At 38.9% G+C, this 17210-nt stretch overlaps 1 protein-coding gene across 2 annotated transcripts in view; it reads right to left on the bottom strand.

Annotated features, from left to right (window-relative positions):
- Positions 1 to 2542: 2542 nt before the first annotated feature.
- pde4a (phosphodiesterase 4A, cAMP-specific) overlaps positions 2543 to 17210 on the bottom strand; it is a 72665-nt gene continuing 57997 nt past the window's right edge. For both annotated transcript variants that reach the window (XM_083524423.1, XM_083524424.1), the window contains 2 exons: positions 13723 to 13905; positions 2543 to 6247 (listed from right to left, as the gene is read on the bottom strand). In XM_083524423.1, the coding sequence (XP_083380549.1) occupies positions 5765 to 6247; positions 13723 to 13905 (666 nt within the window). In that variant the 3' untranslated portion in view covers positions 2543 to 5764. The remainder of the gene's footprint in view (positions 6248 to 13722; positions 13906 to 17210) is intronic.

The following is a 17210-nucleotide window of genomic DNA, read 5'->3' as shown; positions in this document are numbered from 1 at the left end:
CCTATTACCTGTCATTGCACGGCTTTTTCAATCTACCACTGGTGTAACATTTTCTGGTTATTACACATAGATCTAGTCTAGTTTACAAAGCAAACAATGAGCAAGTCAGAGGGCAACAAGAATTATGGGGTTAATGTGGAGGAGACAGAGGGAGTCAGTGATGTAAACATTCCTGGTCATCATCTTTTCTTTGCTTGTGCTCTATATGGTGGATGTTCAGCCTGGTCATATTCATTAGATAACAAAATGTAAAATTCGCTTTGTATTCTTCTTCTTCTCCTTCTTTCGGCTTCTCCCATTAGGGGTCGCCACAGCGGATCATCCGTTTCCATACCCCCCTGTCCTCTACATCTGCCTCTTTCACACTAACTACCTGCATGTCTTCCCTCACCACATCCATAAACCTCCTCCTTGGCCTTCCTCTTTTCCTCCTTCCTGGTGTCTCCATCCTCAGCATTCTCCTACTGATATACCCCATGTCCCTCCCCTGCACATGTCCAAACCATCTCAATCTCGCCTCCCTCACCTTGTCTCCAAAACGTCCTACATGCCCTGTCCCTCTATTAAACTTGTTTCTAATCCTGTCTGTCCTCGTCACTTCTAATAAAAATCTCATCTTCATCTCTGCCACCTCCAGCTCCACCTCCTTTTTTATATTTATATATTAATTATTAACATATATATATATATATATATATATATATATATATATATATATATATATATATATATATATATATATATATATATATATATACACACATACATATTAATTAGGCATGTCAAAATTACCACGTCAATACAAATGTTTACAAAAGATTTTTTGTAATATCAAGAAAATAGACAAGGGACACTCTGATTTCGCTGTCATCTCTCTTCACGGACACATAAATAAAACAACCAACATAGACAACCCAGACATAATAAATGTATGTATAGAAATATCGAAATTCCAATTTCAAATAAACCACACATCAAAAACAAATATTCTCTGCTTATGTAATCCGTATGAAAGTTAGAAGAGGTAGTTTCTCTGGTATCACCTCATTAACCGTCTATGTGGACGCAGCAAAGGTTCCGTTTGGTGTCCAGATGATTTATGCAATTTAAAACACCATAATTACTTTCAAATATTACCAAGAATATTTTGTCTTCATGCTCTATGTTGGGTATGGATTCACTAATAATAAGCATACATTTGCATAAAGCATTAATATTTGTCCATGCCCAGGGTTATTAGAGTATTAAACACATGAAAAGTATTAATTAAAGTCACATTTATAACAGATAAAAATGTGCAGTTAAGGCACAATTAATTGGGGGTTAATCACGACAAACACGCGATTAATCGTGATTAAATATTTTAATTGACAGCCCTAACAATATAACGTGAGGTCCAGTTACCAGTGTGACACGAAAACAGTTAGCAGTAAAGGCTACTTTTTACTTAAGGACATGTCAGAGCCCAAACCACTATACTTTAACTCGAGTAAAAAGGTATAGTCAGTACTTCAACTTTTACCAAAGTCTTTTAAAACATGAGTATCTGCACTTATATTTAAGTGAATGATGTGGGAACTTTTGCTACCTCTGCTGACTCCATCCGTCTCTTCCACATTATCCCCAGACTTCTTATTGCCTACGGTCTTGCTCATTGTTAGCTTTGTAAAGTAGCCTACTTCTGTGGTGTGCGATTGCCAGGAAATGTTACACCAGCAGCAGGTTAAAAAAGCCACGCAAGGACAAGAAATAGTTTGATGGGCTAAAAACAGCGCGTAATGAGAAGAAAAAAAACCCCAAAAAAAACCAAAGGTAAAATCTACTTAAGTAAAGTAACAAAATATTTGTACTTTGTTACTTCCCACCTCTGCAATTCTAAATAATTTCCAATCACTTGAAGGTGAAACAGGATGCATCTGAGCTCAATATAGGCCAAAAGGGCAACTACAAATAGATGTTATAATGATTTACAGAAAAGTTTGTTATTTTTATTATTTAAGTTTAACCATAGAATGTAAACATTTAATGCTTATCTTTGGCAAAATAGTGAATGATGTAAGAAACAATGCATTAAATGATGGTTTACTATAGTAGATTAATATACGAAGTTCAAATCAAAACTTAGCCCTTGTCAGTAGGCACATGGTTTCTCTAAATATATGGAGTAATACTGAGCCATTCATGGAGGATATGGCAACAGAAATAATAGAATTCACACAAGTGTACATTTCTTCTCTGGAACTTGTCAGAAAAATTAACCATTTATTTTTTCATATTTATTAAAAATCATCCTTTATTTGTATTTTGAACACACTTTACAGTACTGAACAGTGAAACAAAAGAAAAATATACTGATATATATTTATATATTTGTTTCATACATATATATATATATATATATATATATATATATATATATATATATATATATATATATATATATACATACATACATACATACATATATATATATATATATATATATATATATATATATATATATATATATATATATATATATATATATATATATATAGTCATTTGCTTATTAAAAGCATTGTATTCACAAAATGTTTTCTCAGAGGACATACTTTCATAAAAATAATATAATATAAAATAACTTGGACACATTATACACATTACAGCAACATCATTTACAAATATTACAATCATTTTGTTGTGTTTTTTTTTTTCTCTTTATATGATCATCATATATTAACAAGTAACATATTATTTAAAGCCCAGAGAGTCATTCCGTAAAGGATTCTCATGAGAAGAAAGTGACAAAGTACAAATAAATCCTTGACTACTTCAGCCACAATCTTTATCAAATATTTCTGTCACAGACTCTGCCTTGAAACACATCTTCAGTCAAACTATTGTGAATCTCATGACAACCAGCCTCTGCAAGGTGGCGTATTACTGCAGAGTCGTTTATTTTATTATTTTTTTTGTCAGGTTGCAGGGAGGGAAAGCCGACATGGTCATAAGGTTTGGGATCAAGCCAAGAGTAGTGCTTCCCTGGTGCAAGTCTTATTGTATTCTATAAAAAACAATAAATCTATACACTGTTTAACCTAGACTAACCAGCCCACAACCCAAAATAAAGTGCAGGTTTTTAAGATTTCACAAATTATTAGGCTGCCTTCAAACAAAACTCAAATATAAAACAGTTGTGCGATTTGTCTATTTCTAATTTTAAAAAACAGAAGGGTCAGGAAAAAAGAGTGTAGAGGTTTTTTTCCTGCAAATTTCAACCATTCATGTACAATTTATTACAACTAAATATAATAAGCTGTCAGCTGAGAATGAGAAATTCTAAGTGATTTTAAATGTACAGACTGACATTACAATATATACAAAATAAGCAGTGATAAGTCTAATATTTATAGTCTTGCAATCATTTCCTCAAAATCACAATCACCAACCAGCATGATACAAAAATAAAAACTGTACACAAACTGTCCAAAAGAAAAAGAAAAAAGAGAAAACTTTTCTTTTTGATATTCAAAAAGAATGGCAGCAAGTAATTCATTTCTTTATAAGAAAAACGATTGCTACAGTATTGTGTTAAAATGGCAAGAAGTATTTGTTTGCTTAAGTGCTTGCCTCATTAACAAAAAAGCCACAAACAGAAGCATTTTCTTGGGTAACGTATGCAAATGTACGTAGGGATGTCATCGGTTCATACAACAGATCAACCTCCCTTGGGGTTACAAGTCTAAAATCCACCAATTAGATGCCAGTTTAACATCTAACTCTGATACAAACCATCCACCAAGGTACCAAAGCCATAACCTCTCAGACCTTTGATACCATATTTGTATTGATATAACCTCAAAGTTCTGTTGCAACAGGCACACACTTGAAGCTAGGGCACTGACCAGCAGAAACCAGCTTATCACCATATACACAGAAGAGACGTTTTCTCACAAAATACCCACAATTTCCCAGTCAACACTTACATTCAGAGTCACAGACAACCCATTATTTTGATGCAGCTTACTGCAACCTAGATTTAAAGACCCTGGAAAACAGAAATATGATCCGTTCTCATTGACATTGGTGAGAAGATGGATGTATTCCGATAATTATGGGCTATTCAATTAAGTACCTATTACTATTAGTACAGACAAAACAATTTGACATTTATTGAAGGTGTACAGACAAAACACAGATTTTCTGGGATCTCTCATGAGCCTCAGGACAGTCAGCATAGTGCCACATACAAAAAAACCCTGCAGTGTTAAGGCATAAAAACATCGAACTTAATAATGGCTGCATGTGACTCCCTGCGCTCAGTTCCACTGGTTCAAGTTGCAACTGTCCACTAATCACACCCCTCAGTCAAGGTATTAGTTACCACCCATTCCTTTGGTAAGCCAAAATGGAAAATATTATTGGCTGCGATGGAGCAATGGCTGCATTATATGAGCGGATGAAAGTGAATCTGTGCTGCTATTGAAAGGATTCTGTGATTTCCGCTGTTCTCACAGGACCATCCTGAAATGTAATTCAAAAAAGAAGGCAAAAAATCATAAATTCCGAAGAATAACATGGCTTATTCTCAAAAGAGTGACTATCCTTGTTTGCATTAAACTTGACAGGAGACAGTAGACCATGAGCAAACTCCCATGGCTAGTTCCTTAATTCGGTCCCCAAAATGTTCTACGAGAACGGAAGCAACCAAGGAAGACCTTACATAATAAAATGAGGTTTTTAACACAATAACAGAAAGGCTTCCAACATACACACTAATTATGCACAACAGAGAGAGAGAGAGAGAGACAGAGACAGAGAGAGAGAAAGAGAGAGAAAGAGAGAGAGAGAGAGAGAGAGAGAGAGAGAGAGAGAGAGAGAGAGAGAGAGAGAGAGAGAGAGAAATTGAAACAAGCAACAATTAAGAAATGAAGACAAAATTAAACCACTATCCCACGATGCATTGCTTCACGGCAGCTCCAGAGCTGAAGCTGATGGTTCGGAAAGGCACGTGGCCATCTCGCACTGGTAGCACTCCTGGTAAAGGGAAAAAAGGGGGCTGGACCTGTGTCACAGATCCAGTCTTGTGCCACACACACACCCATCCTCCCGCCTCCACAGCAGCAGCCAAAGCAGCAGGTGTCCTTATGGGTTTCTTTCCACCAGAAATGGAAAATAAGTCAGTCTGATTGAACCAATCGTGTAACTTCTGTGGAATTCAGTCTCTGTTAATAACGCATTAAACGCTGTTTCTTGAGCTTCAAGACAACTACTGAGATGGAAAGTAATTGGTATTCCTTTTAAGATGGCTTTTTCCAAAGAGATCCCAAATCACTTCAAAGTTCCCCCAGGTGTGTGCACTTTCGAATAGATTAAACTGAAATGGTTTTGTGGATGTGTGGGTATGCAAGTGTGCATCTACATGTTGGTATAAATGCACATGTGTATGGGGACCTACCAAAAAATCCAGAGTGCTACATGGTGTAAATGGCCCATTTGAAACACCACTAAAACTGTATTCCTCCATGCAAACTCTTACATTCTGCTAAAAAGGGGCCCAGCACCCAAACCAAATCTACAGTTGCTGTGTGAATTACTTCTCTGATAATATTATTGTCTTCCCTTTATATGAAAAATAAAATGAAAAATTTTATTGAGTTGGTGCAGAAATATTATTTTGTTCATGGTATGACCATGAAGTAGAGGGTAAGGTAGAGGAAAAAAAAAGAGATAGTTCTCATGGGACCACCTGCACTCCTGTGACATTCCTGACGGCTACGGAGTCTCACGTATCGTCACCGGGGGAGAAGGATGACTCCTCTTCATCTTCTGCCTCCTCTATTGGACTCCCATCTGAATGTCTTTCCTCATCCTCTTCCTCGACCACTGACTGAACCTGCAGTCGCCTCCTCCCGCCCCTCTCTACTGCCACAACCTCCCCTTCAACATCATCGTCCTGTTCTCCCCCAGGATTCTCGCCTACCTTCAGCTCATTTGGCACCTCCTGTTCAATGCAATCTATATGATTGTGATTGGGCCCAGGATCCTGAACTGGCTCACCTTCCAAGGTAAGCTGAAATTGAAACTTGTCTGTGCAGGAGTCAAGCTCTTTGTCGGTGATTGGTGGGGGCGAGGGACTCTGGGGGATAGTGCTCTGGTACCAGTCCCGGTTGTCCTCAAGGGTGTCCAGGATTTCCTGAGCATCAGGGTGTACGAGGTCGCCCCAAGTCTCCCACAGAGGGTGCACAATGTAGTCAATAAAACCCACCTAAAAGAGATAGCAAAAAAGTAAGGGTATGAGGTTCTGTTCTTGGTTAGTGTAAGTAAAATGGACATGACATCTACTGTCATCCTAACCCTAAGAGAACTCAGACTGAGGTTAAAATATATTAGGTCTAATCATTAAATGTAAGGTAAAATCTGGATTTCAAAATGGCTAAGAAAATGAAGCTGTCAGAAAACTCCTTGAATTGAAAACTCCTAACCCTAACCCTTGAATTGCTTGATGACAATGCTTGATGTTCATACTAACAGCCCACCCTGTAGTACTAATGCACAGGATGACTTAGCTGCATGCTAACATTATAATCTTAGGCAAAGTAGAGTGTCTCCTGGGTAATATCTAACGAAAATCAATGAAAAATAGAAAAAAACTGTTACAGGATGTAATGGATCATGCGTCGATTGCTCATGCCTTGTTGTTGGTTTGGGGCGAGTTTGGGCTGTTCTGGTGTATATAAAAGTTGTTGAGTTACACTCTCGTGTCGGCTTCGCCCGCCGAGCGGCGTACCGGCTAATATACCTCCGCCATTACCGATGAACATGAACGGAGACTGGAGCGCTAACTGGGACTTATTCAGAGCCGAGTTCTAGGATTATGCGCTGGTCACTGGCCTGGCTGAAAAGACCAGGAAAGTACAAGCTGCTACATTGAGAAGCGTGATGGGATCTGGATGCAGACATGTTTACCGGCACAATCTGAATCTCACAGATGAACAACAAAGAGACATTAAAACCATCCTAGATGCAATGGAAGCATACTTCAAACATGCCAGAAATGTCATTTATGAGAGGTATGTGTTCGGCTGTTGTAAACAGGAGGAAGGGGAATCCATAGAAAATTTTGTGACCAGATTGAGAAAAAAAGCAACGACTTGTGATTATGGTGGATTAAAGAATTAAATGATTCGTGACAAAATTGTACTGGGCATTATAAATGAAGGAACCAGACGCAGGTTGTTAAGTAAAAAAAATTCAACACTGCTCACAGCCATTGCGATGTGTCGCACAGCTGAACAGACCGCTATGCATATGAGAGCGATGGATGCAGCATTCATGCCTACTGTAGCCGAAACGGTTCACACTGTTGCTAGAAAACCATTCAGGCCTAATCAGCGGATGCAGAGAAATTCGCCAAGACTCTTGGACACAAGCAAGACATGCCGATACTGTGGTAATGTGCATTCAAGAGGCCGGGATTACTGTCCAGCATATGGCAAAACATGTAGACTTTGTGGAACTGACAATCACTTTGCTAAAGTATGCCTTAAGAGTAAAAGCAGATCTACGGAGGGGAAGCTTCACTGCATTGAACATTCTAAGGAGCCGGTTGGGGACAGTGATGATGATATTTACGTAGTTGAGTCCATTAGCACGGTGCACATGAAAGGAAAGAAATGGTTTGTTTCTCTGCAATTACATAGCAAGTCACTGCGTTGTCAGTTAGATTCAGGAGCAACATGCAATGTGATGTTTGACAAAGCAAGGACAAAGTAAAGGTGGCTCCACACACACCACTCCGCCCTAGTAGCGCCAAACTACGGCTGTACTCAGGCGAGTCGCTGGACTCCATGGGCGTTTTTGATACAGAATGTGTGGTCAAAGGAGAGAAATATCAGCTGTCTTTTGAGATAGTAGAATCAAAATCCACTTCTCTCAGGCTCAACTTGTGAACAGCTAGGTCTGATGCAGATCACAATACCAGATGACGTGCTCAAAATTGGATATGAATGGTCTGAGCCTCTGACTAAGGAACAGTTAATTGATAAATACAGTGATGTGTTCAACTTGCCTGTGGAATCACTGCCTGGTGAGGTCCATTTTGAGCTGGATCCCAGTGGTACACCGATACAGTGTGCCCCACGAAATGTTCCAATTGCTATGAAAGCAACAGTCAAAGCCCAACTGGACGCATATCAGGCTGAGGGTCATATTACAGATGTTACAGAGCCAAAAGATTGGATCAGCAACATGGTGATAGTAAAACAACCAGACAAGCTGAGAATTTGCTTAGACCCAAAGTTTCTGAACAAAGCTCTAAAACGCTCTCATTATATCATGCCAACCCTGGAGGATGTTTTATACAAATTGCCTAAAGCAAGGATCTTCACGTTGGTTGATGCCAAACATGCATTCTTACAGTGCAAGCTCGACCAAGAGAGCAGCTTCATGACCACATTCTGGACCCCATGGGGCAGGAAAAGGTGGCTAAAGCTACCATTTGGTGTCTCAGTGGCACCTGAGGTCTATCAACGGAAACAGCATGAACTCTTAGCAGGTCTAAAGGGCATTGAGCCCATCGCAGATGATATTCTTGTTGTTGATTGCGGTGACACGGACCAGCAAGCTGAAAATGATCATGATCACAAGCTGCAGGCCCTGTTGGAGCGTTGCAGGGAGGTCAAGCTACGACTTAGCTTAAAAAAGTTGCAATTTAAAGTAAACAAGGTGAAGTTCCATGGTCATATTCTTTCATCCATGGGCTTGAAGCCTGACCCAGAAAAGGTGAGGGCTATCATGGACATGCCCAACCCTACAGATGCTAAAGGTGTACAGCATCTCATTGGCTTTGCTAATTATTAAGCCAAATTCATGCCCCACTTGTCTACTGTTTGCAAACCACTGCGGCGTTTGCTCGACAAAGACACCCCATGGCACTGGCTACCCAAACATGAAGATTCAGTCTGCAAGCTAAAAGCCATGGCCACATCAATGCCTGTGCTACGCTATTATGATGTTGCCAAGCCTGTCACAGTACAAAGTGATTCCATCCAAAGCGGTCTTGGGTGCTGCCTTATGCAAGAAGGACAGCCTGTCGCCTTTGCATCGAGAGCACTGTCTCCCACCGAAAAAAATTACGCACAAATCGAAAAAGAGTGTCTCAGTATAGTCTTCGCATGTCAAAGGTTTCACCATTACCTGTACGGACAAGAGTTGGTCACAGCAGAGACAGACCACAAACCCTTGATCACTATAATCAGCAAACCACTTTTCAGCGCACCCAAGTGGCTTCAAAGCATGCTCATGACACTTCAAAACTACAGTCTCAAAGTTGTCTACAAGCCAGGGCCTAAAATGTTCATCAGTGACATGTTGAGCAGAGCAGCTGCTGACTGTACAGGCAAGGGAGCCATTTACCAGAGGCATGCCATATGTCATTTGCAAAATGAGCAGGAAAAGGTACAACTCATCAACCAAGCAGAATACTTGAATGTGACGGACCAGCGGTTGAGGACAATCATGGAGCATACTGAAAGGGATGAAGCGTTAAAGGCTCTCAAAACCATTGTCCTGGCAGGCTGGCCTGATGAGAAAGAAAGGACAACACACATCATCCGAGAATACTGGCCTTATAGAGATGAGATAAGTGCGCAAGATGGTATTTTGTACCGTGGTCAGAAAGTCATCATTCCCAAATCACTACGTCCAGAGAGGCTCAAACGCATACATTCAAGCCATATAGGAGGCGACGCATGTTATCGTCAGGCCCGTGACACACTGTATTGGCCTAGTATGCAAGCAGAAATCAAAGACTTTGTGAGTAACTGTTCAACTTGCAATGAATTTGCACACAACCAACAGAAGGAAACCATGCTATCTCACGACATCCCCAGCAGGCCATGGCAGATTGTCAGCATGGACTTATTCAGTCACAGACAAAAGGACTATCTTATAATTGTGGACCATTTCTCAGACTTTTGGGAGATTGAACATCTTCCTGACCTATCTGCAGAGACAGTCATCAAGCGCTGCAAGGCTCAGTTTGCTCGACATGGTCAGCCAGATAGAGTTATCACAGATAATGGCCCTCAGTTCGGTGCTCTGTTTAAGCGCTTCGCCTCCAACTGGGAATTTGAGCATGTCACTTCTTCACCAAGACATCCTAAATCAAATGGAAAGGCTGAGTCAGCTGTCAAGATTGCAAAAAACCTTCTGCGCAAAGCCATGCACGACAGAACTGACCCTTGGAAAGCAATACTTCATTGGAGAAACACCCCAACTAAAAATATGGACAGTAAACGTCTCTTCCAGTAACAAACAAGCTTCTGGAGCCATCTGTGGTCACTGGGGTTGTTGAGAGGCTTTAACACCGAAAGCAGCAGGCAAAATCCTATTATGACAGGTCAGCTTGTGATCTGCCAGAACTGAACATTGGTGAGAAGATCCACGATCTTCTCACCACGATCTTATCTTGGTAATGTGGATGGATCCATATATAGACGAAACAGAGTGCACTTGAGAGTGGCAGAGTCAACCGCCACACAAGCATTGGACACAAGTGAACCCGAGATGCCTTTTATGCCGGAGAGTAGCGTTGCAGGAGCCCTTGCTGATTCATCTCTTGTGAAGCCCTTGCCACAGGCTTTACCTGACCTTGTCAAACTCTCACCATCAGATGGACACACGTATACTAGGGCTGGCCGATTGTCCAAGCCACCTAAAAGGCTGGATATTTAATATGTTATAAATGTTATTGTGGCAGTTTACTTAAAGCAAAGTAGGGCAGTTAGTAAAAAAAAATATCTGCCCAAAGTCATATAGTATTTTGTTCTTATTTAGTGTAAAAAAGGGGATTCCCTTTGTTCATATTTGTAAAGGGGGATGTTACAGGATGTAATGGATCATGCGATCGACGGTCGATTGCTCATGCCTTGTTGTTGGTTTGGGGCGAGTTTGGGCTGTTCTGGAGTATATAAAAGTTGTTGAGTTACACTCTCGTGTCTGCCTTTTATTAATGCTTATACTGCTGCATAAACAAAAATTGCTTCTTGTCATGAACATAAATGGAATTTGAGTCAGAAGAAATTAACAATATAAACACACACACACACACACACACACACACACACACACACACACACACATACACTTTCAGTCTTAAATTACACACGTCAATATCAAATCATTTTTTACAGGCCATATTATATATTTTTCTATATTGTTCTGTTTTCTGATTTTTGTTTTGCTTTTATTTTTTTATTGATACTGGTTAAAAAAAAACAGGCTAAAATCTTGGACACACCCTTTACTTAATAAGGAGCAGCTCTAATTAGATGATCTCAGAGGAAATGGTATTAAATCCATTACCAATGGCACTGTGGTTTGGGAGACTTGTTTACTGTAATCCAGCATTTTAGGAAGCACTTTTGAAAAGGAGAAACGGTAGTTCACCGGTAGTTTACATGTTCACAGGTGGATGTTCGCTGGATCCAAATCATTTCTTAAATTCCAAAAACTTTTTCTCCAGAGACTGCAAAGCTCTCACCTTCTTAATAGGTGTATATATGGTAGTCATCACTGCGTACCACAGCACCAGGCACAGCATTTCTCTGAGTGCTCAAAATTATTACAGTTTTTTCTGAAATAAACAAAACTTTTACAACCACCACAGTTCCCTAAGAACTTGGCGTGGGATCTCCCTCTTCTGTTGTAGTCCCTGAAGGCTCCACTTTACAAGCCTAGGCAAAACACCAAACTCTAATGGGTGTCTCTTAAAGCTGTCTTTTTTGCTAGCAAAGTGGGAGAATCGCTTGCCCTGGGGATAAGTATGCCTTGCACATGGTTTTGGCTAAATGACTGTTTATTTTGGTTTAATATGGAGATTCCCAACAATCCATATCATAAAATTTTAAGAATAAAGGCGACACAAATGACACTGTAGCCATATTTATAGCAAATATTCCATATTATGTCACTAGGTGACATTGATGGAAGTCTCAGTATGTGTGCATTTAATTATTATTATTCCTAGAACCACAGTTACACAATTAAATAGCTTTTCCTTTAAATGGTGATGTAGTTTTGACATGGGCTGTGCTTTTCATTATATGTATGTAATTTTACATAGGACATAAAACATTCTTTCGGCTTCTTCCATTAGGGGGCGCCACAGCGGATCCACATGTTTGATTTGCCACGTTTTTACGCTGGATGCCCTTCCTAACACAACCCTCCCCATTTATCCGGGCTTGGGACCGGCACTAAGGCTTGTGCAACCCTAATGGCTGGGGTCGGTTCCCTGACCGGGGATCGAACCCGGGTCACAGCGGTGAGAGCACCGCATCCTAACTACTAGACCACCAGGGAACAATTTTACATAGGACATAATACATGTTAAAATGCTGAAAAAACTTGCATAAAACTATTAATATTTAATGAAAATTTAGTTAAATTTTGCTTACTATTAATATGTGTGATGTCTGAGTTTGAAAAGCAAGAAAGAAACATTTTGATTTTCCAACAGATTTACCATGAAAAGTACAAAGTAATATTTAGTAATAAATAAATGAATTTAAATAATAATTATTATTCCTAGTTATTCATGAACATCAACAATTATTCATGTTTCAGTCTCAGAATTTGAATTTGCCAATACACAGGATCCAAATCTGTGGCGTAAATCTATGTGATGTATGTGGCATTGACAAAAAGACAGGAGTCGGCACTGGAGGCGGCCGAGTTAAAGATGCTGCAATTTAATTCGGGAGTGACAAGGATGGACAGGATTAGAAATGAGTTTATTAGAGGGACCATAGGGCATTTTGGACACAAGGTGAGAGAGCCATGATTGAATTGATTTGTTTATGTCTAGAGAAGAGGCATCGAGCCACCAGAAAGGAGGAAAAGAAGAAGGCCAAGGAGGGGGTTTATGGATGTGGTGAGAGAAGACATGCAGGTGGTTAATTTGTAAGAGGCAGATATAGAGGATAGAGTTATTTGGAGACAGGTGATCTGCTATGGCGACCCCTAACAGGAGCAGCCGAAAAAAGAAGAAGAGGAAGAAGAAAAAGATGTGTGTGGTGTTTGGGGATAACTTATTTCCATTGAATATATATGTTAAATACTCCAAATATTTTTTATTTAAATTGTTATTTAAAGTGAAAGAAGGTCTCTAGTGAACTTTATTAGCTGAATGTGCACCAAAGAAATATTTCTTTAAGTAATTATAACAGCATATTATGATAGAATTTAACAGATGTCCTGAGTAACTAAATTTTTCTATGTAAAGCAGAAATCCATAACCCTTTAGTCACAAAACACTGGGCCATAATATATTTCTATCAAGTCGCAACAACATTCTAGAGGCATTTTCTCTAGAAGGTTGTTGCGTTCTATTTCCGGTGCAGAATGTGCTGTCTGTGTGCAGTGACTGCACTACAACATGAATCAATAATGCACATGCACCTCTAGCTCCACACACTCCATACTATCACTTGCCTTTAAAGCAACATTGAAGTTTCTTTCAACCTTGTGCATCACATGGCTTTTTTTTTTTTAGCCTGAAATGCACATATAGTCTCAAGCTAAGCCTTCTGCCGGGCATTCTTAAAAAAAAAGTATAGCACCGCCTATTTTCAGTTATTTATATACATAGTTGTATTTTTTTTTTTAAACATTCTCCATTTAACCCATATAACATTTGGTTACATCCCTGGAGTGTGTGTTTGTGTATTCTGTATGTACCTGACTCTTTTCTACAGATGCGGTGTGTTTATCGCACATGGGGCTGATCTCCATCCCACGTTCACGCTCCTTGTCTCCCTGCCGGAAAAACTCCTCCATGATGCGCTCTGTCCATTGCCGGTACACTGCCAGGGGCTTAGTGGGGTTGCTGAGGTCAGCACAGTGCACCATGTTTCTCAGAACCTACACACAAGCACATACATATGAATATTTAAATATGAGGTTCCTTTTTTTAAATAAAAGGCCTCAAGGTACAACAAGTTATTGTGATTATTCATAAAAAACATTGTTCACTGTTAGTGTTAAGACGGTTTTCACACTGCTTTGCACACATTTCTTTGTCTGTTCAGTGTCTATAAAATATTTACGATGTTAGTATGTAAGGTATACAGGGAGTCTTTATCTGGGCTAGTATATCCTCTTGTCTAAACAGGAAACAACTTTAGGTCAGCTTTCTCTCCAATGTGTGTATATATACGTGTCTGCTGCCTGCAATAAACCGAAGAAGAACATTTGCTGTGTGCTGTGTGATTCTTCCCTGATCAGAAAGGCACTACGGGCATCGCAGGTCTTTTGGAAAACCTCTCCAAGAATTAAGTTTCGTTTGGGCATGATAAAAATCTAACATTCACTTATATTTATTTTTTTATTACTAGGAAATAAACCAAAACTACAGCCAGATCCACATATTGCTTTTCAATTCACCAATCTTCAAAAAGATTTTTTCTTTCCATTAAAGCTGGCTACAGATTTTGAGCTTTGACATCACTGGTCATGAAAGGTTAAAAAAGGATGATTAAAGGCCACACACATTTTATGGACAAAGGTATTGGGACACGACTTTTCCAGCCAAACTTTTCAATTCAGTTCAATTCAGTTTTACTTGTATAATGCTTTTAACAATGAACACTGTCTCAAAGCAGCTTTATAAAGATAAAGCAGTTATAAAGTTGTTAGTTTACCCGTAATGAGTGAGCCAGTTGCAGCTGTGGGAGGGAAAAACTCCCTGAAATGGCATGAAGAATGGAATGGATACAATTTTAAAAAAGAGAAAAGCAAAAGATAAAGGTGTAATTTAATTCAATGCATTTAATGAAATAAGCTAATAACTGTATAGCAATTATTTTATTTTATGTTGTGTTGCTTTGCTTTAACATATAGAGCAACATTTCTTTTTGCTGCATAACAATATAATTTATAGTATGTAGATGATTTTAATGTGTGAAGCAAAAAAACAAGTACAGCCTGACCAGTCTAGTTGGATTGTAGTAAAACAGCACTTATAGATTTGGTTACCTTTAATTGAGGTGATGTCATAAAGGTTTTCTGTGATTGTACTGAAAAGGTCCTGAACTGAGTTCAGTAAGGGGGAATCTCCAGTGCAGCTTTTACTGGAGTAATATTCTACCTACTGTATCTCTACTTTTACTCAAGTTCATGCTTTGTGTACTTCCTCCATCACTGCTACAGACCGGCACCTGATACAGCGTAACAGGGTCATGTCAGTCTCTTGTTTCACAGATGCTAAAAATGAAATGACCATGAGAAAGAAAGCTCCAACACTCTATGCATTTATTCAATATTTTTTATGCTCTCAGGCAATAAATATGAGATCTCGCACACAACTTAAAATAAAATGTAAATAAAATGGGATGACAAGGACTGTGTAAATAATGGAAAATAGTGATCCAAAAATGCTTTGATGTTTGAGATTATATATTATATATATTATAATCAAGTATTCAGATAGTCTGACAGAATATGCATTTCCTGAGCGCAACCTATTAAATGCAGCACTACTTTTCTTTTTTTTTCTTTTTTTTGGTGTTGTGGTCTGATGATGACAAAATCAACCATTTTAGAACAAAATTGCTTAAAGAAGTCTGTTCTCAATGTAAACATGGTGGTGAGTTATTGCTGCTCTTGGGATATTTTGCTTCTCTCATCTAGAAATACATTTATTTTAATATCAGGACATTTTAGAACAAACTCTGACTGCCTCTACTTAGAGGTTATGACTTAGGCTATAAATGGATATTTCAATAAGATAATGGCACCAAATGTACTGACAAACCAACACATTAATGTTTGCAGGAGCACAAAAGTATTGTATTGCTATGACATCTTAATAAACAGTATGACTAGGCTGTGGTCAGAATTGAAGGAGTCCACACATTAAAACCAAAGCATATAAAAGAGCTCTCTCCAAGGAAAGGCTTCATATAGATATAATATGTAGCCAATGTTTTTATTATTGTAAGAAAAAAACAGTATTTAAAAATTTTTTTAGATTCTATAATTAGCTATTCATTTCTACTTATTATAATATGATGCACAGGACCACTATATATTTTTCGGCAGTAATTTATCCCAATTTGTTCATAAATGCCTGTTCAGATTTCCATCATAATCATTCACTCATCAGATTTTGGTTTAATGCTATTGCAGTAGTTTTTAGCATTGTAGTATTTGATTAAGGAAACTCTATGAAACTCTAGCCGTGCAATGATTTGGCTCTCCTATACCAGAGAGACTCTTCTGGAGCACTTCTCCATCTACGTAACACTTACTGTGCTGACTAAATTAGCTGGGAAAAAAATCTCTGCACACTTTATGCACTTCCATTTCAGTCTCAACTTCCCCAGCACAACCTGTATAGATCTGCTATAGGGGTAACACGTAGTCCACCATTCACAGTAGCAGCAGAAGCATTTGAACACCTCCATGCTTAAACATTCTTAACAGAGAAGTCTCTGGACTCTTCCAAAAGCAGTATAACAGATCTAGTACACCAACGCCTTGCTGGTGTTATCATCCTCTGAGTAGTCATGCTTGGAATACACGCAACATCAAATTCATTCAATGATTTTTAGTAATCATTTTATCCTGGTCAGGTTCCCAGTAGACACATTCAGGAACTCTGGACACAAGGCCTGAGAAACCCTGGATGGGATTCATTGACTTACATCACATAATTGGCAATTTCCACACTTATTTTCACCAAAGGTTAAACTATTAGCATGTTTTTAGAAGGTGGGAGAAAATACAATAAACACAATCTTAAGTGTCTGGCAGAAACTCCATACCACAATGCTGTTCCCCATCTAAGCCTCCTTTCAGTGAAGACCTATCCTTACATGGGTTTCATACCCCTGCTCTGCTGATGCCACTCAATTCATCCACTCCTTGCTCGGATCTCCACACGATGGGTGGACATCATATCATGCAAAGCATTTAACTAGCTGAAACAAAATCCCTGTCTAGACTGCTGTATGAACCTGAAGATGCATCTCCATGTCAAGACTTTGTGCTCTCTCTGGACAACATTCAGCTCACACCATCTGACATTCAGCCTCATGAAATGCTTCGTCAACAAACTGCCCTTCCTGTCTCATATCACAAACCGGACTTAGTCATGCAAACACTCAGATTCTTGTTTAGCACCATACCTATGATGTCACATGAGTTCTGAACATTTCTCAGGACAC

Source organism: Silurus aristotelis (genome assembly GCF_946808225.1).
Source record: "Silurus aristotelis genome assembly, chromosome: 21".
NCBI classification, from domain to species: Eukaryota; Metazoa; Chordata; class Actinopteri; order Siluriformes; family Siluridae; genus Silurus; species Silurus aristotelis.
The sequence above is the reverse complement of the archived record's forward strand: the minus strand, read 5'-3'. Positions and strand labels throughout refer to the sequence as shown.